Source organism: Falco naumanni, chromosome 7, assembly GCF_017639655.2.
Source record: "Falco naumanni isolate bFalNau1 chromosome 7, bFalNau1.pat, whole genome shotgun sequence".
Lineage (NCBI taxonomy): Eukaryota > Metazoa > Chordata > Aves > Falconiformes > Falconidae > Falco > Falco naumanni.
In genome coordinates, this window is record NC_054060.1 from 53,127,317 (window position 1) to 53,149,467 (window position 22,151).

The following is a 22,151-nucleotide window of genomic DNA, read 5'->3' on the forward strand; positions in this document are numbered from 1 at the left end:
GCGCTGCCGTTGGCCGGGCGGCGCGGGGGTGTGAGGGGCGGGGGCGCGAGCCGGCTCCCGGCGCGCGGGGCCGGGGCCCGTTAAAAGGCGCGGGCGGCGGCGGTGCCAGGCGGCGGCGGGTGGCACCATGGCGCTTCGCGGCGGCTTCGCCCGGCTCCTCCGCAGGCCGGCGGACGCGCGGCTCCAGCCGGCCAGGCAGGCGCGCTCCGTGGCGCTGGTGGGCGCCCCGCTGTCCCGGGGGCAGGTGGGCACCGCGGGGCCGGGGCGGCGGGCGGGGCCGGGGCCGCGCACCTGGCGGCGGGCGGCGCTGGCTGACGCGTCTCCCTTCTCTTTGTCTCGCAGAAGCGGCGAGGAGTGGACCACGGCCCCGCTACCCTCCGCGCCGCGGGGCTGGCGGAGCGGCTGGCCGGACTCGGTGAGGCGCGGCGGGGGGTGGGTGGGGGGTGGCGGGCCGGCGGTGCTGCCCTCATCCTCCCCCGCGCGGGCAGGTCGCCCCGCACCGCTCCCTTCGGCGGAGCGTGACTCAGCCGCTTGCCGCCGGCCCGGGGGGGGGTGGGCGGGATGAGCTGGTGCAGACGGTTCCCACCGGGGATGACGGAATCCGGAGCGCCCCTGGGCCAGCCGTGCCCGGGGTACGGCGATGCCGCCGCGGGTGGGGGGGAACGTGCCGGGGCGCCCCGGAACAAAGAGAGGTGGGTCCCCCGGGGGCGGCTGCCTGGGGGCTCCCGCCCGGCACGTCGGGCGCTTTGCTGGCGCATGGAGCCCGTGCTCTTCCCACTTGGCTTAAAGAGAAGCTAGAGAAGCAGGGGCCATTCAAAACGTTACGTGCGCTCGGTGTATCCAGTCAAGTCATAGCCTTGGCTGTGCTTCTCCATTTCTCACATCGTGTGTTTTCTTTTCCAAATTCGTTAGCAGCTACTTAGCTCGTTTCTGAAATACTTGTATGCTTCCAATTGATGAAATTAAGAACTTTCTGGCAAATCCTCAGATCTGCGTACCGAAGTCGTGTCTGAAGCTTTGCTTTGAAAACGCTTGCAGATAGCACTGTGTGGATGGAAATCTGGTCTTTTCACTGTCACCACTTCTTATTCAAGCAAATCTATGCGCTTATTTGTGTTTCAGCTTTTTATATCTATTGCTTCTACAAGCTGAGACCTGCAGAATACTGTATCACGGTTATTAGAAATAAGACGTGAGGGGTAGGCACTTGTAAAGCTGAACTCAGTCTTGGAGAACCTTTAATCTAAAAAGCATTACAGAAATCTGTACGATGGATGGATCGCAGGGGTGGACCACAGAACTGTTTTTTCTGCTCTGTGTGACTAGTGTCAGCGGGGTTTAGATGCATGCAGAGGAAAGATAATTGCTAATAACCCTCTAGCAAGCTTAATTCTGAATTTTAATACCCCTTTAAAACAGAAGCTATCGTTCTGTGCAGCTCTGTAAGCGTATTCCACGTATCTTATGATTCACAAGCCAAAAAGTCCCAGTTTGCATTCAGAGGAGTAGATACTATTTTCCTGTCTTAGTTTTGTGCAAAGTTGATGTGTGCCATCCTTGGCAGTGCTTGAATTCTAGTGAGCATGATCTGTAACCTCTCTATAACACAGAATATGTTATACATGTAACACAGGAGAGGGTGTCTAAAAGAGATCTTACATACTGCATGCAGTAAAAGCAGGTCTGGTTGTTACTGAGTTTATGTAAAACTAACAAGTTACCAGGTTTGAAAATACAAAAGGAGGGTGTTATTCTAGACAAGGCTGTAGGCAGTTTACTTTTTTTATTGATGACAGAATTTTGTACTGGAAGGCTTGAGGTTTAAGTAGTTTGAATCTAATACTTCAATTTTGTAAGAATTCTTTAGCACAAACCCCAGAACTAGGAAAAAACCCTCATTATTATGACAGAAGCTCACTTCATTAGGAACTTGGAGAAGGCAGAAAGAAAAGAGAATACAAGCCCTTTCTGGATTCTAGTAACAAGAAGTGGGGATAGAAATGAAGCAGGTTACACTAAAGTAAGTGGAAGGTGGAAAGTAATTTCAGTGTTAGTTGCTTATGGACTGTTTACTCATTAGTCAGTAATGCCCATGGAGGTGTTTTCTTGCTGTTCCCTTACAATTTTTAAAGGTTCTGAGATATCTTCCTCCTGCAGTTCCAGTTTCCTGTTGCTGATGCATTCTTCCACTGGGGTAGGGTTTTTTCAGTCAGTGTCGATGTTTATTGCTGCTTAAATCTCAGCAGCTCTCTTACAAAGAGGTTCAGATGGCTTGTACATGGATTGTAACAGGTTCTGCTATGAGGGCCTGTCCTGGAACAGTGACAGCCACCAGCATACACAGAATTTTTGTTTATCTTGCAAAGACAATCTGCTTGAGGGTAGGGTGGTAGATTGAGGAGGACACTACCATGCAGCCTTTTGTATTGTTCGCATCTGTTATTCATGGAAACTTAACAAATTATTGTTTTGGGCTGTGGGCTGTTTGTTTTTCTTCCCTGGGCTGCCAGGATAGATTTGTCTGTAGGACTGATACTAGTGCCATTGCTTGGACTCCTGTGGTGCATTGAACTGGCAGTAAAACTTTAGCTGCTTTCTTCTTTGTCTTTTTAACACTAGGATTTTGCTTTTCATACACTGAAGGAGGCGATAGAGCCAGAGTATTATTTTCATCATTTATTTGGATATTCTGTTTATCTGTTTTGGTAAAAGAGTTAATAATTTTAATGGGATGTTGTTGTACGTGTGTGTGTGTGTTTGTATGAGATGATTTTCCTTGTTATTACAAGCTTGGAACCAGTAACTCTCAAATACCATTGCCCTCACTTGTTTCAAGTGGAAGAAATTCCCGGTGATCAGATTATTCTGTTTGCCTGAAGTTGTCAAGTTTAATTTATTCATTTTCCATGCATATATTCAAATTCAATTTGACCTGCATAAAATGAAGATGCTTTGAAATCCCTAAGATGTAGTATTCAGACAGTAAGATGCATGGACTGCATTTGTTCATGTGTATGTATTTTGTTACTTTGAATATCAAGCAACCACATGGCATTTCTAATGTTTGTATGCCTGACTTAATGACTTCTGTTGGCAGTGCTTGAGCCACATCAGAGGGAGTGAGAACAGTAGACCTTTGCTACCTTCTTTTTGTGCTGTTTTCATTTTGCTTTCACTGACTGGTATCTTTGGGGGGGAATGTAACTGTCCCTTTTGCCCTACCCTAACATCTGTTCTTCGGTAGTCCTGTGGCAGCGTCCCGAGCTGCTACTCCATTTCCTATTTTTTGGGGTATCCCTCCCCTGAAAGAGACTGTGACTGTACCTACATGGTATGATAAATTCTTGGCTGCCTAAAATGATGTCTGCCTATCAACGGCTTGTTTATGCCTAGGCTGAAATATGAGGAGGGAGCTCGGAGGCAGATGGTATCACTAGTCTGTACCAGACTGTCAGAGATTAATCTGAGCCACTGTCCTGACTTTTATCCCCTTGTTAGAAGCAGCGAGAACACTGTTATGTATTGGTAGTAGCTTGAGGCGTACTCGGGAAGAGAGTTAATGTAGCAGAAGTGTAGCAGAAATTCAGCTCCTAAGCCAAAAACAGTGGGTGTGCAAGTCTGTAGCAGGGATAATTTAAAATAAAACTGACTAAGCCTGGGGGGCTTTTTATTCACCTTGGTGATGTTTGCCTCTACTGCTTTTCCTAAGGGAAACTAAATTATTAACATCTCAAAGGACTTTTCCATCTTGCCAAAGAAGTAGAAGTGCTATATTAAAATAGCAAAGCGTAACTCCCTGGCATGGGGGAGGAAAGAGTACAAAGCTTGCAGAGCTGTGTGGTGTTCTGGTGGTGGAGAAATGGGTGCAATATGCGGAGGTTTTTGGACTTTCAGTGGGAAGAATCGGGGAAGATGAGTGACAGATGTGGTTGACTTGAGCTATAGAAGGTGCAAAGTATGAAGTTCTTTTAAAGTGAGAGTTTCTTGGACCTTTCCTGTTCACTAGCAGATTAGGCAGAGAAAATCCAGAGTGTTGCCTAGTCCTCTTACTTGAAGGAGAGAAGGACCATTCTCAGATTTTTGTAAGTAATATATAACTCTTGAGTTAATTACCATAGCCTTTGAGGTGACCTAGAGCACCTCTGTTGTTGCTAACACAGGAACATTAGTATAAAATTTCTTCCTTAGTATTCATTCTTATATGTTGACTATTGTTATTTTCCTTCTTTTATTTTTTCTTTTTGTTTTTTTTGGTGTTTTTTGTTCTGTTCATTTAGAGCTGGATGTGGCTGGGTTGCTGAGTTTAGGCAAAATTGGGTTTGGATTCTAGAATTGATTAACAAAGTTTGGATCAGAGTTACTGGTTTGAGAAGTTAGTGGATGGTGGAGGCATGTGGCTTACAGATGGAAGTAGAGTTAGGCTTGTCAAAGAGAATGACCATCATATTACTATTCTTTTGTTTACTGGAACAAAGCCCTTCAGTGATAGGATTCAGGAGGTCAGTGTAGTGACTCGGAAAGGAGTAACCTCTAAAAGAGGAATGGAACTGCTAATACCCATGTGACTGCAGATATTTTTCTGCTTTGCCCAAAACCATTGGACTCCTACTGACATCTGCTGCCAAAAACAGCAATTCAACTGTGCTGTCTCACCGACATTGTTCATATGGTTAGTTTCAGTCTTAACAATAAATCGTGAAGCAGCTTCTACATATATCTCCTCTTTTCCCACCTAAATCTTAGGTGAAGAGTTTAGAAGGAAGATAAATAGTCTTTCAATTATGCACCAAGGTATGCGTAATGAAGTAACTGGTGCTGAGGTTCAGCAGATATAACTCTTGCCAGTCTACAGCTGCAGTGTTGGGAAAATAATTTTCATCAGCCCATCCAGTAAATATGTTTAAACAATTGCCTGTATCCCTGAAGACTGGTAAACTGTACAATTCTGCTTGCCCTATGGTTGAATGAAGACTGAACCTACAGACTCATTTGACAAAGATCCATTTATGTTGGAAACAAGATCTGTCAGGAGTTCAGTATTCTTGGATTAGAATCTAGTTCAGTTTTGCACTAGCTCTTAAATCAATTTCTCTTCAAAGCTCAGTATTTTAAACTTTAAGACTTTCTAGTGTAGTAGAGCCAGTCAAATATATCTAATCCATAGAATTCCAGTAAAGTCTAAATTTATTGTGTAGATAATGTCAAGATCTGTCTTTTTTTTTTAGTCTTTTTGTCACATTTTCTGCTGTTTAATAAAGTTGAAATGGGAGACAGACAAAATTTTAAGTAACTGCTGGCACTTTCAGCAGCATGTTTAAGTATCTGCATTGTTGAGATAAGAAATGCTAGTGTTCATAGGTTCTTTCTGATGATGTAAGCTAAGTCTATTCATTTGCTAGGAACATTCTCATGAAAAAATCAGGATAGCATAAAGGTATTGCTAGACTAACAGCTAAGTCTTCAGCCCTACAAAAGCAGAAATGGAAATGCCTTTTTTTTTTTTCTTTTTTTTTTTTCCTAAACCAAGCACCCCCACCCCCTGCTTGCCCCTCTTTCCCCCCCATCACTGAAATAGCACAGGTAAATGGCATTCCTCTTCTTTTTCCTTTCATTCCCTTGGACACAAGCATGCACAAACACTTCTCTTTAATAACATCAGTAAAACATGCTTATGTAGTACTGCAGATTATTTCCAGAACTAGAATAAATGACCTCTTTTCATTTACATGGAGATAGAGATCCAAGAGGCTCTGTTATCCTGGTTTACCGCTGACATGTCGATTAGCCATGATTGGTTCGCTTCAAAGACCTGTGGTTTGACAAAAATCAAAGCACAGTCAAAGGGACTGATTGTAATTGGCGTTAGCAGTGAGTCTTCGAAATGATGCCGTTGCTGGAGCACATCCCGGGCAGATGCTGCTCCCCCCCCACCCCGGTGCAGGAAGGCAGCCAGGAGCTGCCCCGTACCCAGGCGGGCAGGAGGAGCCCTGCCGAGGCTTTGGGGGACAGTTATTTTGGGGAGGCTCCCCTTGAGGCTGTGCCAGGTTGATGCTTCGTAACAGACCTCATTGCCTAGCTCGCCTTGAGCACGGGGTGCTGAGCTCCCTAGAAGGGGAGGAGTGTGCTTTGACAACAGTTATGGCTTATCTTCTTGAATGCTGTACCCTTTGATATTTGCATGGTTACAATTAGCTTTAGAAGTTTCTAGAAAAATGCCAATAGTGAAAGTACATGGAGTCAGAGCATTCCTTGCAGTAGGTCAGTTCTGATTGTCTTTCCTTCCCCACATGGATGGAGGACTCCACGTGATTTTTGCTTCAGAATGAAAAACTATATTAGCTGTTGATTTGATGTTTTTTTTCTCTCCCACTTGGCTGGTGCATATTCCAGGTTGTGCATTATCCATTAAGTTGGCTTTGAAAGAAGCTTTGTTAATTTGGGGTAGAGTTAACTCGGTACTTTCAAATACATGTAAAAAAGTTATGCAGGTTGGGCAACCGGAATTGATTATTTCTTCCTAATTCTTCAATAAAGGGAGATTAGATTCAAGGAACAAAGAACCGAGCTCTTGAGCGTCTTGTATTTCTTCAGGTTTATGGTGATGCCCTTCAGACTTTATATTTTTCTATTATAAAATTAGTTTTAATATGAGACTTACCTGATTTTCTGCACCCATAAAATTATTTCTGGATTGGAATAAACTCAGATCACATGCTGTTTTGTTTTTTTTACCATGAATGATGTTGGAGGAGAGGAGTTACTGGAGAGGGGCACAAAGGGAGGTGACAGAGGGAAAATTTAGGTAATGAGTTGAGGTTTGATCTGCTTCATGGTGCATGGAATCTGTTATTACTTTCTCATTTGACACTTCAGTCCTGTCTCTCATTGTGGACTCACAAGACCAAGATATCTGTGGCAGGTATGTGCATATGTGAATACGGTACAGGATTATTTTTGGATGGAAAGTGGACACTTCCGTTGTAAAACCACCTGGTGAAAAGCAGGGAATGAGGCACTGAAGTAAAAAAAAATAATCAGATCTCTCATTTGACTATGAAGAAGTGAGCTGGTCTGGTGTTAGTTTCTTGCAGCTGGTGAGAGCAGGGGAGAGAACTTCAGTAATGTCTGATACATTCTGCTCTCATTTCCTCTCGAGTATTACTTGTGTCTGGGTTAACTAATGTAGTAACTTCTGTAACAACGCACAAGGTCCTTGTTGAGGAGAGCTGTTTCGGTATTGTGAGTTCCTGTGGCTGTGTCTACTTGTGTTCTTGTGTCAGGAACTGTTTCTGGGTTAAGCTTATTTAAAGGGCATTAGAACTTGTGCAGGGTTTGTTGGAGGCGTGGCAGACCACAACCACTGCAGCCATGTCTCCTCTCTGATGCAAGCCACGTGCAAATGTTTCCCAACACCTGATACTGACTCTTTTGGAGACCTCTTCAGGTCAAGTGCACAGGATTTCGTAAGAGATCAAAGTTAAATGATTATCAAGAAGAAATGAGGTGGCTGCTCAATTTAAGGTCAGAAAAAATATATTTTTTGGCTGAGTTTATGTAAGGGACAACTTGAGACTACAGACTTGGGGTAGCAGTTGGAATTGAGTTTGCTTGTTGTTGCATGAGCTGAAGCCTTTTAAACAGGTATGGATACAGAAACCTTGTTTTAAACCAGACCTTTCAAAATTCTAAAAGGTAGGGTAGAAATTACCTAGATGTGAACTTGCGTTTTAGGAAGCGAAATTTTAGAGCTGGCAGAAGCCTACTGAGCCAGCAAATGTCTGTATCTAATAGGAGATTTCTTCCAGCAGATACTCACTTTAAAGAGACTTGGATGCTGTGCATTGAACTTCTAAGCAAGAAGGTTACGATTAAGCTCGGCTGCTGAAGTCTCAGTCTGTTGTAGTGGGAGCCTTGCTAGCCTAATTGCATACTTTTACTTTATATCAGTATGAACTTTGTATAGCTTTGATACACACGCACTTGAAATAGGCTTCAGAACGCACTGGTCATAATGAATTGAGTCGTTTGTCAACATGTTGCACAACAGCCAACAGCGTCACTGAGAAGGGATTATGAAGCCTGTACCATAAGTCAGTGAGTTTATACTGAGAAGAAGGGTGGTAACAGCTTGTAGCCCTTTTGTTCACAGGAAGGACAACGTTAAGTTTGTCTGTAGACATTGTTTGTAATACTCGTTGCTTCCTGAAAAGCCTTTCTGTCTGATGTGATTCACTGAACAGGCTGTAATCTGAGAAAACAGTTTGCAGGAGCTTTCATGTGAGCAGTTTTATGTAACACACACTATGATGTAAGAGCTAGTAACTGTGGGATTTCCAGATTCCTTTGAAAGTAGTTAACAGGGTTTAGTAACTCAGAAAAGGAATGATGTAATTTTCCCATTAAGTTAGGATTTTTTTATATTATTTTTTTACCTCTAGTTCACAAATACCCAGTGTAAACAGGCAGTGTCAGAAGATCATTTCTATGTCGTGTTCCACATGCTTTTGTTCCAATTGCTGCTTGCTGCCTAGGAGAGCCATTATAATTTACAGTAGCATGCCATTGGGCAATGGCAGCAGGCAGCCTGGATTTTGAAAGCAAATCTCCTACTATCAGATTGCTGCTTCTGACTTCGCAGTATCCTAGTAGAGGAGGATGGGAGGGGATCTCTCCCTGCTGCTGCCCAGATGTTTTTCCAGTTAAATGCCCCCAGACACATGAGCCACCTGCTTTTACAGAACAAAATTTTCTCTTAAATCTGTGTAGGGAAATGTCTTGCTATAGTAACTGCTGCCTACTGTACGTACTGAATAAATGGATTGTATTTTGCTTCAGATGATAGGAAGTGAACATTACCATTGTCATATAACTTGCTACAGGGCATCTCATGTCCCACTGAAAAGCATCATGGGGTTGAGCCCGAGTGCTATATTAATAGCTTATTTGAAAAGGCATGCAGGAAACTTTATTTTCCTGAATGTATTCTTAATTTGTATTTCTGCCTTTTTTCCCTAAATACAAGTTGGGCTCCTACTTACGAAAAATGTATATAGGTAAAGTTCTGGCTATGCAGGCTGAAGAAACAACTGCCTCCATCCCCTGGTCTGCTAGTTGAATGCCTCTGTGACCTTTCCCTAACCTGTTCTGGTCAAAATAAGTTGACCTAGAAAAGATCTACTGTAAAAAAATACTTCAAGCTAATGAATTCATTTTTTTGGTTGAAATGTGCCCCCAGGCAGGTCTGATGAAGCTCTCAGGGTTGCATTGAACCACTGAGAATTGCACTCCTAAGCTGTAGGAGAGACGTGTGTTGCTTTTACACACTAATTATTCATACTAACGGGAGGACTATTGTACATGTATGCACTTATTTATGTAACTATACTCTGTGTGTGTATTCAGATTGACACCTTTATGTCCCTCGTATCTCTTCCAAGCTCCTGTACCAGCAATAGATGAATCCAGCCTTTTTTTTTTTTCTTTCTTTTCTATTTATTTCCCTCACCTTACTGCAAAAAGTGATCTCTTGAGCAGAGAGTGCTGATGAAGCTGACTTGCATGGACTTGGTTGTTATAAATTTGCTGCACTGCTGATAATTGACTGATGAATCAAACGGAACACATTTTTCATTTGAATATACTATCTGTTAAGAGCTTGAAAGTGGAACAAAAGACTTATTTAAATCATATTTAATTTCATATTACTTAGTTACTAGCAAAATGTCTGTGGTGTTTAGTCTGCAAGTACTGTATGGTACTACTTCATTTAAAAATAACTTCAATCTTGGCTAGACCTGCACTGCAGCACTGACAAATGGTGTAGATGCAGTGCTTTCTAATGAATGCAAGGAGGCTGGCTTTTGTGTCTGTCCACACCTCTTCCTAGCTTTCAGAACTTGTATCTACTGTCTTTTAAAAGACCCGTATGTATTCTCCTATATGTTAACTTTCTGTGCTGATTTAAAAAGCTGCTTGTTTATAGTTATTGGTATCTTAAAACACAGTGCCTCAGCTACCGAAGAAATTGCGTATTGTTTGGTGTGGTGGATTATATAAATCTTCGCTAATGGCTAAATAACTGCAAGATCCACCAGATTGCACTGTGCTGCAGCATGTCTGTCCATTGAGCAATTTCTGTGTTGGGCAAAAAATAATGTAGTTGAGAAAGAAATTTAAAAAAATTAAATCTTTAAATCAAAACTATGTGCAAGCAGGCAGATGACATGGAAAACCATTCAGGTCTAAGTATTAGACTAATCTAAGGCACTCTAAATAGAAGCTAAGAAAATAGATCAATAACTACTTTAATAAATGGACAAATTATTTTTCTTTACTGTTCAGTAAGCATTAAGACAAATGTACATGCTCATTTTGTCTCTAATATCTGGTCAGTCCTAACAAGTATATGTGCACATATGCACATACACACTTCTAATCACTTCAGGATACGTGGTTTATTTTTGTACTGTGAATTTTTTGTGTGTACTGTCTGTTCACTAAGCTCTCCTGCCCCAAGGCCACCTAATCATAGCTTTCAAAACTCTAGGCACAATGAAAAAACTAGTAGGAAGAAAAGACATTAGTAATGTTTGAGGACTGGATTAGTGTGTGCTTCTGATATTAACTGCATTTAATTGCCTAGTTGGCTGAAAACATTCATATCGCCCTGGAAAACGAGGTATCTTTTTCAAGCTCATAAAAACAGTGGGCCTAAGTAAAAGGGAAGCACAAAGATGAGAAAAAAAAGCTGCTACAAGGTTTATGAACTCCATCTGAACAACAATAAACTTCTGAAGATGATAACAAAACCTGAAGACATCTATTGTCTATAACAGACATTAGGCTTTTTTATAAAAATAGAGACATCTTAATGCAGGTGGTATGAGAGTACTGTTTGTGCAGAAGGTTGACAAGATCCCAGAACTCTGCACTCGCAAAAGTATAGATATGGACGGACAGACACATCATACAGTACAAGCTGTATGAACCTGATGTGATCGTAAGAAATTAATAGCTTTTTTATTCAGAAGCTGAACCATATCTTTTTGCCTTACAGATGGGGCTGGGAGGAGGGCAGGGTAAAGAAGAAAGGAATTCTTGCACACAAGTGATACTTCTCTAAACACACTTGCCTAGAATCTGACATGTTTGGTGTGCCTTGAGCATAACCTGAAGAATCTTAACCTGTTTCCTGAAGTGCTGTGAAAGATTGCATGATTGGTTCTTTGTTTTAAGCTGACCCAAGATGGAGCTTCATGATGTAATTTTATCCTTTAATGGGTAAAAATACTTGTACAGTGTCTCCAAAAGCTCTTGATACCTATTGAATGATGTGATAGCTTGAAGTCTTGCTTCCAAAATTTGTCTCCTGGGCACACTCGGGTACTTTCATCAAACTTTGAAATACTGAAATGTGTAGCAGGGTGCACGTGCATGAGAAGTAGCCTTGCAGTAAGACATAAATAAAAAAAAAAGATTGTTGACATTCATTGAACATCTCTCAGAACTAGCAGCTCTTTTCTGATTCTGCACAGCAGCAGAATGAAATAGGGTTAAAAAAAAAAAATGTAGTGGTCCACAGAGATCAGATAGCACATTCAAGTTAAACAAATCCAGTGCAAAATTCCAGAGCCGTCATCCTGCTGGCTAATTAGGTATTGCCTGAAGGAAGAAAACAATGCTGTTGAGTGCCTGTGTTGCCTTTTGAAAACCAGGGAGCAGTATGTCATGGTTCTGCTTACTGCCTTAAGTCTCTGCAGATAATGTGTTTTCTCACAGAGTTGCTGAGACTGCATTTATTTTATCCTTTGCTAAGTAGCTGTGCTCAGCTGCCATGTCCTCTCCTAGCAAATACTCTGACATCTGTCCATCTGTGTCCCTGCTATAAAAGGTATGCTCTTGCCTTTCTCGTATGTGACTCAACCATTGTCCTTCATGTTTTTCTCTATGTTACTTTCGCATTACTTCTACCTAGTAAATTCACAGAGCCCATTTCCTAGATATTAGGCTAATGGCTTAATGGAAAGCATTAAGCAGGAAGCCCAGAGCCCCAGGTGGGCTGTTTCTTCCTGTTTTGCTTGCCTTAATGTCTCAAATTGCCCTGTTAGGCACAGGATGGCAAAAGGCAGAATGTCAGGCTCTAGCCTGGATGCTTTGAACTGCAAACAGGCTAGTGATTTTGAGGGACAAATGGGACAGGCATGCCTGGTATTCTGGGTGGTCCTGATTTACTAAGCCACTGTTGGTGTAGCTGTAAATACCTTGGGGCGGTTACAGTCCTCATCACTGCCTATCTGAAACTGAGAGGCTCTGGCATGTGAAATACTGTTACAGATTTTGATAGCTAAATGACTATTATTAAGAAAGCATGTGGTATTGGACAGGAGACCTTCAAAGGATAAGCTCTATAATGTGTATGAAAAAGAGTTAAACTTCAAATGCAGCCAGTTAATAAGTATGCTCACAGTTGGGTGGAGGAAGGAAACCAACACTCAAAAATGTTTCCTTATTTTCTATTCTGTGAAGACTCCTTTTCATGGAAAGTAGTCAGAAAGACATTTTAAGAAAGGCTGAGTCTCAGACCCAGCATGTTGTCAGGCTTCAATAGCCAATTAAGTTGTAACTGGCAACGATAGGATCTCAAAAGAGGGTTGGGATCAAAACCCCAGAATTAAAATGCTTTCTAGCGTATCTTGTGTTGAGAAAATGGACAGGTTCTCTTACAAAGCGTTAGTGCACCCTCCATGGGGTTGCCTGGAAGTACTGTAAGAAAATTTCTGTTATTGGTAACTTGGCACTTTTGTGCCTTGAATCTTGTGGGGTTTGAAAATGGAAAAGAACTGTTAGGACTTGGGCATAGATAGTGAGATGTGTAGTCCTAGGCATCTTTGATCAGCTGAGCTCGTTTAAGGCCGTGTATGATCTGTCTAATTGGGAAGGAAGATGGCAGTACAAACTCTGCTTTTCCATGTTAAAATTGCCAGGAAATAATGAAATCCAAACTGTTTTTCTAGGTGACTTTCTATGACTGTCCCATCTCATCACTAAACTAAAGCCACAATACTTCTAAGCTTTGTAATCTGTGAAGTTGTGACAGTTGTTTGCAAGGGCACGCAAACAGTCAAATTAATCCATTTTCCCCATTGGTTCTTTCATACTTGCCCAACTGATTTTCTGAGCAGACTGTATTTTGAACATTTCTCTGAGCACTTATTTCAGAAACTCACTCTCCTTTTGCTGCTGTTTCCAGGATGCCAAGTGTATGACTTTGGAGATTTGAACTTCACTCAAGTTCCCAATGACGAACTGTACAACAACCTGATACTGTATCCGCGGTCAGTGGGTTTGGCCAGCCAGGTACTGGCTGATGCTGTAAGCAGAGCAGTAGCCGCTGGACACAGATGTGTGACTATAGGAGGTGATCACAGGTGAGCTGAACTAGAAGCAGTTGGTGGTGCATGCTGCAGGTTGACACTTGGAGTGTAAAAATTTAATTAAGGGCACAGTGGGAACCACTTGGGGTCATTTCCTGGCAATACCATAGGGTAGCAGCATTTTGCTTTTATTGCTGGGGCTTTTAGAATGAAACGCTGAAGACAAATACAAAAATCTGACCTTCTAAGACAGTATTACTTAGGTCCAGACTGTTCTGTGATACATGGACATATAAATGAGGCTTTCCTGTTTGGGACATTTTTGTGTGCTCAGGTCCCTTTAGGAACTGTTGTTCTTTATGCTGAATGTTTAGTGATGTGTCTCTTTTTGCCCCTCAGCTCTCAGGGTGTCAGCTCTCAGGATGGGTTTGCAATGCCTGCACACAGGCCATTTTGTAATAGATCTTAACATCTGATTCTTTTTCCTCTTTTTCACTAACCTTTGATCTGAGAATTGGTTGAAGAAGGCGGAGCACATAAGAATGAATTGTGGGGGGAAGTGTCATGACTGGAATAAAAAATGGGTGAATAGCAGAACTGATGAGTGAGCACACTAGGCACCCTAGCTCCACCCTAGCTCCAAATGATCTCTTAGAAGACCTCTTTCTCATCGGTCGCTACTAGTATACTGTAAAGTTACTTGGAGTCTCCTGGAATCATGGTAGCAGTGTGCCACACAGTCTGTATGGGATGCACTCTTTACTGTCACAGACGTCTGATGTGTTGAAACATGACAAAGTTGCTGACTGAAGCTGCAGCGACTATCCGTTATCCTTGTAATTGTTCTGAAGGAGAAATGGTGACTAACGAGTTTACAACTGTACTTCCAGCTTGGCGCTTGGTTCCATCAGTGGCCACGCACGGCAGTGCCCACACCTTGGTGTGATCTGGGTGGATGCGCATGCTGATATCAACACCCCTCTTACAACTCAGTCTGGAAGCCTCCATGGACAACCTGTCTCATTTCTCTTGAGAGAGCTTCAAGATAAAGTAAGTATCTTGCTCATATAGTTGGCCTACATTGAAATCTGCAGAGCATTTTACTACTTCTGGTGTGAGGTGCTTTATCTGCTGCAAATGCAGACCTTTTTTATCCAAGTACAAGCAAAAATATGTATTATTTGTGTGTGTATACATGCACATATGTATACACATATACACAAATGCACACACGCACTTAGAAGCAAGAATGAGAAAAAACTTTGCTTTGTGTTAGCACCCTCATGGGCTGTACGGTAAGCCAGAGTTCACACAGACCGTGTGCAGCAGCTGGCCGCAGTGCTGTTCCCACGTCCCGCGCGGCACCGGTGCTGAGGCTGTGCAATGGCAGCAATTCTACCCACGGAGCGGAACCTCCCCCCAGCCGAGCCTGTGGGAGCTGTGCTGAGCTCGCCTCCAGCAGCAGCTGGTTCCTGCACTGCTTGCTGCCTTGCGTGCTGCTTCTGCTCAGTTTGGCTTTTCTGTGTTTTGACAACTTTGGGGCTGTTCCTGCATGATCTCTCCTAACTGGCTTCTCTGGTGTTGGCTCCACCAAAATACTACAAACCAGAATAGCTGTACCTGCTTACAGGGTGTTTTTAAAGAGGGTCTTTTGTCTTGAAAGAGGTCAGATGATCAAAAAGTGCTGTTTACTGGGGCACATGGAATGGCCCGTTTTTGCTACTGTCAAGATAGTGAAGGTTGCCCTAAGGCCTACGTACTGTGTCTGGCTTAGCTGCAGGCTGAACCTCCCTATACCGGTACCCGTAGCATCTACTGGAGACACTGCAGTGGCAGCCTGTGCATCGTTCAGTAGCTGGGGCCTTTGCAGTAGGGACTTGGATCTGAGAGTGCTTCTGCTGAAGCTTAGGCTGGAGAGTAGGAGCAGGATCAGCAACTGCAGGTTGAGAATGGATGCTGGAGCTGCAGAAAACCTGGCTTTTATTTTTTTCCGGCACTTTGCACTGCTCATCATTTATCTGGGATTTCCTTTTTCTCTCTGATAAATTTTGGGGCTGCTGTGTTGATTGATGGAAGTATGCCTCTTCCAAGTAAGATCAAGCATCTTTAATGTCTTTATGGCTGTTGAGGGATACCATTGTGTTGGTACCTGTTTGGCATAGCAAGATTGCTGTCATCTAGTAAAGCTTTTCTTTTCTTCTGCAAATTCTTCTGAATGAATTCCATCCACAAGTTGGTAAGAGTCATTCAATGCTTTTACTTACTTTCTTCTTTGTAATAATTCGTGTATGGTCTCTACAAACACAGTAGAATTCCTGAAGTAATGCAAAATTAATGGGGCTTCCTGAAATACCCCTGGGATGTGAGAAGGTTAATATAAGACTACTGTATGTCTAGTTTCTTGCCTAGAAGTTAAAGGGGGTGATGGAGTTTTTTTTTTTCCCTTTTTGGTAACTACCCACTTCTGCAGGAGAGATGGGAAGACCAAGAGAAAATTCTGTAAATTTTGGAGCTCACAAGGTGAACGGTTTATGTCTTGGTGAGAACAGAACAAAACCAAGTTCTTTGATAGCTGAGCAAAGAGGAGAAAGGCAGAATAAGATACGCTGCTTTCCTCTTTTGTCTGTAGGACAAAAGTATTTAATTGGCTTCCTGTGTATACATTGTTGTTGATCTCTGGTCTGCTGTGCTCCAGTTCTTGAGCAGCATGGAAAAGCAGTATTTATTTATTTATTTTTAGAGCTAAAAGAAGACTGTGAGTTTTCTGGGGTCAGTGTGGGAGCAGGCCTCTTGCCAGCAGCAGTAGTGAAGAAAGAGTAAGATTAGGCTATATTAGAGGAGAGTTAGTCAGGTGTGGTGCTGGTTATGAGATCTCGTCACAAGCCCACCTAAATTCTAGCTATCAGGAAGCCTATGCAGCAACATCTGACACAAGCAGCTGTATTTGCAGCTACACAAACAGGTACATACTTGTTCAGAGGGTCTCCTCTCCACACTGTATTCCTTTTTAGAGGGAGGAAAACCAACATCTGTCCTGCTGGTACAAGAAGGTTTCTAATTTTTAAACAGCTGTTTAGCAGTAGTAGAACATGTCTTTGACAATAGTTTTGTCTGGCTATGTACCTGACTTACTGGAGGGAACAGATGCGTGTGGCTCACTCTCTTGCTCTTATCCAGTAGAGTGGTTGTGTTGGTAAAGGGACAAAAAGAGAACGTACCATCCTTCTTTCCTGACTGCTTTGCAAGGATTCTTTCTGAATCCTAAAATTGTCTGCCACCAGGCAAGAAGGCTACTCTGCTCTAGGCTTGCTCTGCTAAGCGTAACTTCTTTCTCAAAGCAACAGATGAACTAACCAGTTGCACTTTGCTTCTCAAGGAGGCTTCTATCTTGTCAAAGGGTACGTAGCATAGCAGTGTGAGGACAAAACAGATATTGGGGTGAGCCCTGTATCGCCTTCCCTGCTTTCACTCATGCTGTGAAGGTATTTTTGAGCAACTTCTCCCCACCATGACACATCTGTGTGTACGCTTCTCTGGGTGGGCTCCCAGAATTCCACCAAACTGGCTCTCTGGGTCACAAAACTTTGTCATCAACCTAACAGGGAGCCAAGTGCTAACTAGCCTTCCTGAGACTGTCTAGATTGTTTTGTAGAACCACAGAGAACAGCCCCTTTGAGGATATAAAAAAAGAGCAAAATAGCCTGCATGATTAAATTTTACCTTCCTGATTCACTGCCCATCCCTGCTAACTGGTACTGCTCTTCCCGCATCTCCAGGCTCCTTGCTTTTCATTCCCTGTCAAGAAGGCATGAGACCAAGATAGTGGCGTAATATACATCTCTCTTGGTGGCACAATCTGTTTAGACTGTTCTTGGCCCCATGCCAGCAACTCAGTTTAGCTCTTTGCTGGGTTAATTTTCAGATGCATCCAAATGTCCCTGCAACTGCTTAAATCAGCAAAACTGCCAAGCACTCCCCAGGGCTGTCTCAAGTCCCTCTGTTTAGGTGTTCTCTCACCTGTTTTCAGAATCCTTTATGTGTCCAGGGCTAATGAGCTTGGTCAATGCTGTACCGAATTAAATGTCCCCCTGCAGCAGACAACCTGAAACACACAAGTGATGCTTGTGGCTGTGAAAAATTTGGCCAGGTCCCTGTGGAACAAACACTGGTGGGTGTCTGCACAGTCCATTCACAGGCTGTCGGCTGCTACTGCTTCGTTCAGTTAGCTTCATGGGAGCACGGCGTGGTACTCTTCAAGGCAAGGTGGCTCTTTGGGGTTTTTAAAAAATATTTAAAGTTAATTGTGTTGCTTTAAGGGAAAACATTTATAAACATAATCCTTTGACTGGCCTTCCTCAAACCAAGCATTAGTGCTGGGGCTTCTGGAACCATTCAAACTAAACTCATAAACTGCTATTAATAACTTACCCTTACACCTTTTTCTGATGCCAATTTGGCTTTACTATCGGCAACTCCTCTTCTGTTGCAACAACGTAAAAAGAGAGCCTACCAAAGGAAGTTAAGGCATTTCATTTTTTTATTTAAAGAGAAAGAGGTATAATTAAAAAGAGCAGTATTAAATCTACTGAATCATTGATATTATCAACAATATTATCAATACTGTGCTCAGGTTATGGTATAGTGATGGGTTTTACAGATACAGCTTCATTTCTGAGACCTGGATTATTTTTCCTAGTTGTCTCCATTTATCCCTCTTCTGAATTAAGGACTGCAGAGAGTTTCAGGTCATTGACCCAGAGTAACAAGTGATTTTTATAGTATGGGCTTATTTAAGCCCAATGTAATTAAATATAGCTATGGGGGTGTAAGCCTTTAAAAACAAATCCAAACATTGTAACTGGAATATAATTAGCAATTGAGAAGTGTAAGAGGGGGGAAACAAAGCCTTCTTGCTGCTTGATAGCTGTGTTGGCTGTAGCCATTTTCAGAGCTGGGACAAGAAACCAGAGTCAAAAGCAGTCCTAAAGAAATCTCAGTTAAAGCACTCCTAAAATTGGTAGGTATTACTAATTGAAGGATTTCTGTAATTGCAACCATAACTATTTACCAAAGCTGAAAAACTACCTCATCGTCTTTCATTTGCTGTCCTAGACCAGCTCTCTTCAGTTCTACATTAAAGAACAGTATGATGTAGCTGAGTGTGGAGGCCTGACTTCTTGCCATGCCTCCCCCACAACTTCTTACTTTGAAGCTGTCCATGTCTAAGGTTGTTTTTGCAACAAAGTTTGCGTTACTTTTTGGTGATTCTCCTAAAAAAGATACAGGTGCTTTGGTTTTCATTCTTCCAGTTAAGTCTGATGTACTGGGTCAGTTACATGACATTGCCATTAAAGGTACTAAGTGATCTGCATTGTATCTAGTTTCTTAACACTCCCCCTCTACATTTACTGATGCCAAGTACTTATTGCTTGTGGATTTGGGCTTTTTGTTCCTCTTCAAACTGGAAATGTAGAAAGTTGAAAACTTTATCCATTAACATTCAACTCGGGTAAAACAGTATGACAAAAGTAAGGACTGATTAAATCGGCATTAAATCACTCTCAAGTCATTTAAGTGTCTCTGTTTAGACAGAGAAAGGATGCTATAAATAAATACAAAGTTTTGAGGGAAGCATTAAATACAGTTTTGTTATGTATGTCATTAAACTAACCTAATACCAAACCTTGGCTTGCAGGTACCACAGCTTCCTGGCTTTTCCTGGGTAAAGCCCTGCCTTTCAGCATCTGATATTGTGTACATTGGTTTGAGAGATGTGGATCCTGCTGAATAGTAAGTTGACTTAAAGGATTTTTGTTAAAAGGCTGAAATAATGAGCTTCTTTCCTCATCGGGCTGTTCACAAAGGTTGCTAGATTTAAGCTTAGGCCAGTAATTATTTTTACAATTCTTTTTTTAAACAGCTATATTTTGAAGAACTATGACATCCAGTATTTTTCCATGAGGGATATTGATCGCCTTGGAATTCAGAAAGTTATGGAAAGAACATTTGAACAACTCATGAGCAGGTAACAAAACTATTACCTGATTTAAACTACTCTTGTCATCCACTTGTTGAATACCTGTTTTTCTGAAATTTAAATTCAAGTGAAGGTCACTCTTGATGTAAGGTGGCTTAACAGAACTCTTTAAGTGTCCAGTAAATAGTAAAGTCTTAGCAGTGACTTTAGTCCTTGACCTCCACATCTTGAACTGGAACCATTTGATAGTGTTTGGCAAAAAGCTACACAATGAGTTACATTAGTCAGTACAGTTGTGGCTGGTTTACATGATTTTTTTTCTGTTTCTGGAGGAATTCCGCACGTTGCTGCAGGTTGACAAGGTCTTTGAATCAACTCTGAGTCCAGGGTATACATTATACAAAAAAATCTGTATCTTTATGTATCTATATAGCAACTTGAATTCAGCTGTTGGTACAAGAAGTAGAAGCATTTGATGGCTTCCTCCTTAGACTGTGCTCACATACGCTGTGCTGATGACAACCAGCTGCCGCTTTCAGTTCGGCTAGTGAAGGTCACTGTAACCGCTCCCTTACTCCAGTTCAATACTGAAGTCTTTGCTAACCTTGCTCAAGTTTGGGGAACCGGATCAGGCAGCAAATAGTGCTACACTAGGGACACATGGTGAGGATCAGAGTTAAAGGGTAACCTCTCACAGGGTAGAACAAAGTCCTGTAAGCAGAACAAGGTCCGTAGATCTGTGCTGCATGCTGTTATATCTAAAGGTGTGCTTGCCCCTCCTAGCTGCAGTTGTGCCAAGTAAAGAAGTTGCTAATCCAGGTACAGCAGATGATTAGTAGGGAGAAGTAAGTTGGAAGTATGTAGTCTACCACTTACATAGCTCATCTGAGTGACAAGCAGTGACCTATTTGTTAAGCTGTCATTGGTTGCCAGACTTCATGTAGTAAGCAACTAACATCCTAGGCTTACGTGACAGAGTTTAGAGGCAGCTTTGCCTTTAAAACCTGGCCTGAAAAATGTGGAATGCTCCATTCATCTTGATGATGAGCTGTCTATGAAATCAAGCTTGGCGCTTCCTCCATCCTAGATGCCACACAAAGCAATGGTTCAGCCTTTCACCCTGGCTTTCTGTACAAAAGGAGAAAAGGCTAGATTATGTCGTACACGTCTGTACATTTTTCCAGCTAAGGAGACAAACACCAGATAAGATGGTTAGAACTAAAGTACTTATCAGCCAATTCACATCTGAGCAGGTGCTCAATGAAACTAGGAAGGCAAACTTCTGTTTTCCCAGTGTGTACTGGGGAAAGTTTTAAGAGTTTCAGAGTCCAAAGACATTTTTTAAAAAAATCCTTTCCAAATATATGTAAGACGTGGTATAGGACTTAAGGGGGACCTTTAGCATCATGAACCATCATCCTGCTTTGCTGATCAGCCTGGACAGTAAGAAATACATGTAGAAAAATTTTAAGGTTCTGACATTGCTTTTCCTGTTTTATTCTGTCTCAGGAGACAGAGACCGATTCACCTGAGTTTTGACATTGATGCTTTTGATCCCTCATTGGCTCCAGCAACTGGGACTCCTGTTCTAGGTGGATTAACTTACAGAGAAGGCATGTACATCTCTGAGGAAATACACAACACAGGTAGGAGCCAACCGCTGGTACTAGACTAAGCAAGGACAGAAAAAACTACATTGAGCTTGTAACTGTGTAACTTAGTAAGATAAATGCAGTCAAAGCTAAGGTGCCTACATTCAGCCTTCAGTAAGGGAAAAAGAAGCCCTACAGATGGGCAATACCCCATGTGTTGGAAGCAGCTTAACAATCAACAACTTCAACTTACCGAAAGTAAATAAAACACATAATATGATAACTAATGCCAAAAATTACTTGGTCATCTTGTATAATACTGTCCCTTATTCCTAAAGGTGAGGTGAGATATAAAAATGGGCACCTGGAATAAAAAAAATGGATGCAAACAATTTTAAACAGTTTGAAGGTCTGTTCTAGGATTCAAAGCTAACAAATCAAGCTTTCACTAAGTATACTGCAGCTGATTCAATATAAGGATGAAAAAAACCCACAACTAGACAAGAGTCAACAGAATGATGAATAGGATGGCAAAAAAAATACTAGCTGAGACTATTTTACATTATCTAATTTTTGGACTAGGAGAAAACATGATTAAAAAATACTCCTCTCCTAAGTTTATGTGGAACATCAAGCTTATTTTTGTGAATGCTAAAAGCATGTCATAAAAAAGTGATGTCATAAGAAAGAACCACACTGAAAAACACAAACTTGCATTTAAGAATAACCTTATTCCTCACCTGAGAGCCCATGTTACTTGTCTAAGGGGTAGAATAGTATCAGGCTTGCTGCAATGAATGAAAGACCACAAAAGAAACCCTAGTAGAGATGTTACCCTTTTTCATAGTAACAAAGCTGTAAATAATTTTCACAGGAATGCTTTCAGCTGTAGACATGGTTGAAGTCAATCCACTGCTTGGAGCTTCTCAAGAGGAAGTGAACGCAACTGCTAGTCTTGCAGTCGATGTGATAGCAACGTGCTTTGGGCAGACAAGGGAAGGAGCACACACTGCTTTTGATGAACTCCCAACACCCAGTTCTCCAGATGAATCTGACAGTGAAGAGCAAGTGAGGATTTAAGAACCTGAAGTGTCAGGTACATTGGACATTACAGAGCTCTGCTGAGGCACTTGCGTGAACAGATTGTCAACACTCGGCAAATACTGTTAACTTCTCAATTTTTAAATAAACTAGCTTTTCCACTGATTG

At 42.1% G+C, this 22,151-nt stretch overlaps 1 protein-coding gene across 1 annotated transcript; it reads left to right on the forward strand.

Annotated features, from left to right (window-relative positions):
- Nucleotides 1-95: 95 nt before the first annotated feature.
- ARG2 (arginase 2) lies at nt 96-22,148 on the forward strand. Its single transcript, XM_040600482.1, has 8 exons — nt 96-244; nt 343-415; nt 13,250-13,427; nt 14,264-14,423; nt 19,069-19,163; nt 19,294-19,398; nt 20,860-20,996; nt 21,817-22,148. The coding sequence occupies exons 1-8, from the start codon at nt 128-130 to the stop codon at nt 22,020-22,022; spliced, it is 1,071 nt and encodes a 356-aa protein (XP_040456416.1). The 5' UTR covers nt 96-127; the 3' UTR covers nt 22,023-22,148.
- The last annotated feature ends 3 nt before the right edge of the window (nt 22,149-22,151 follow it).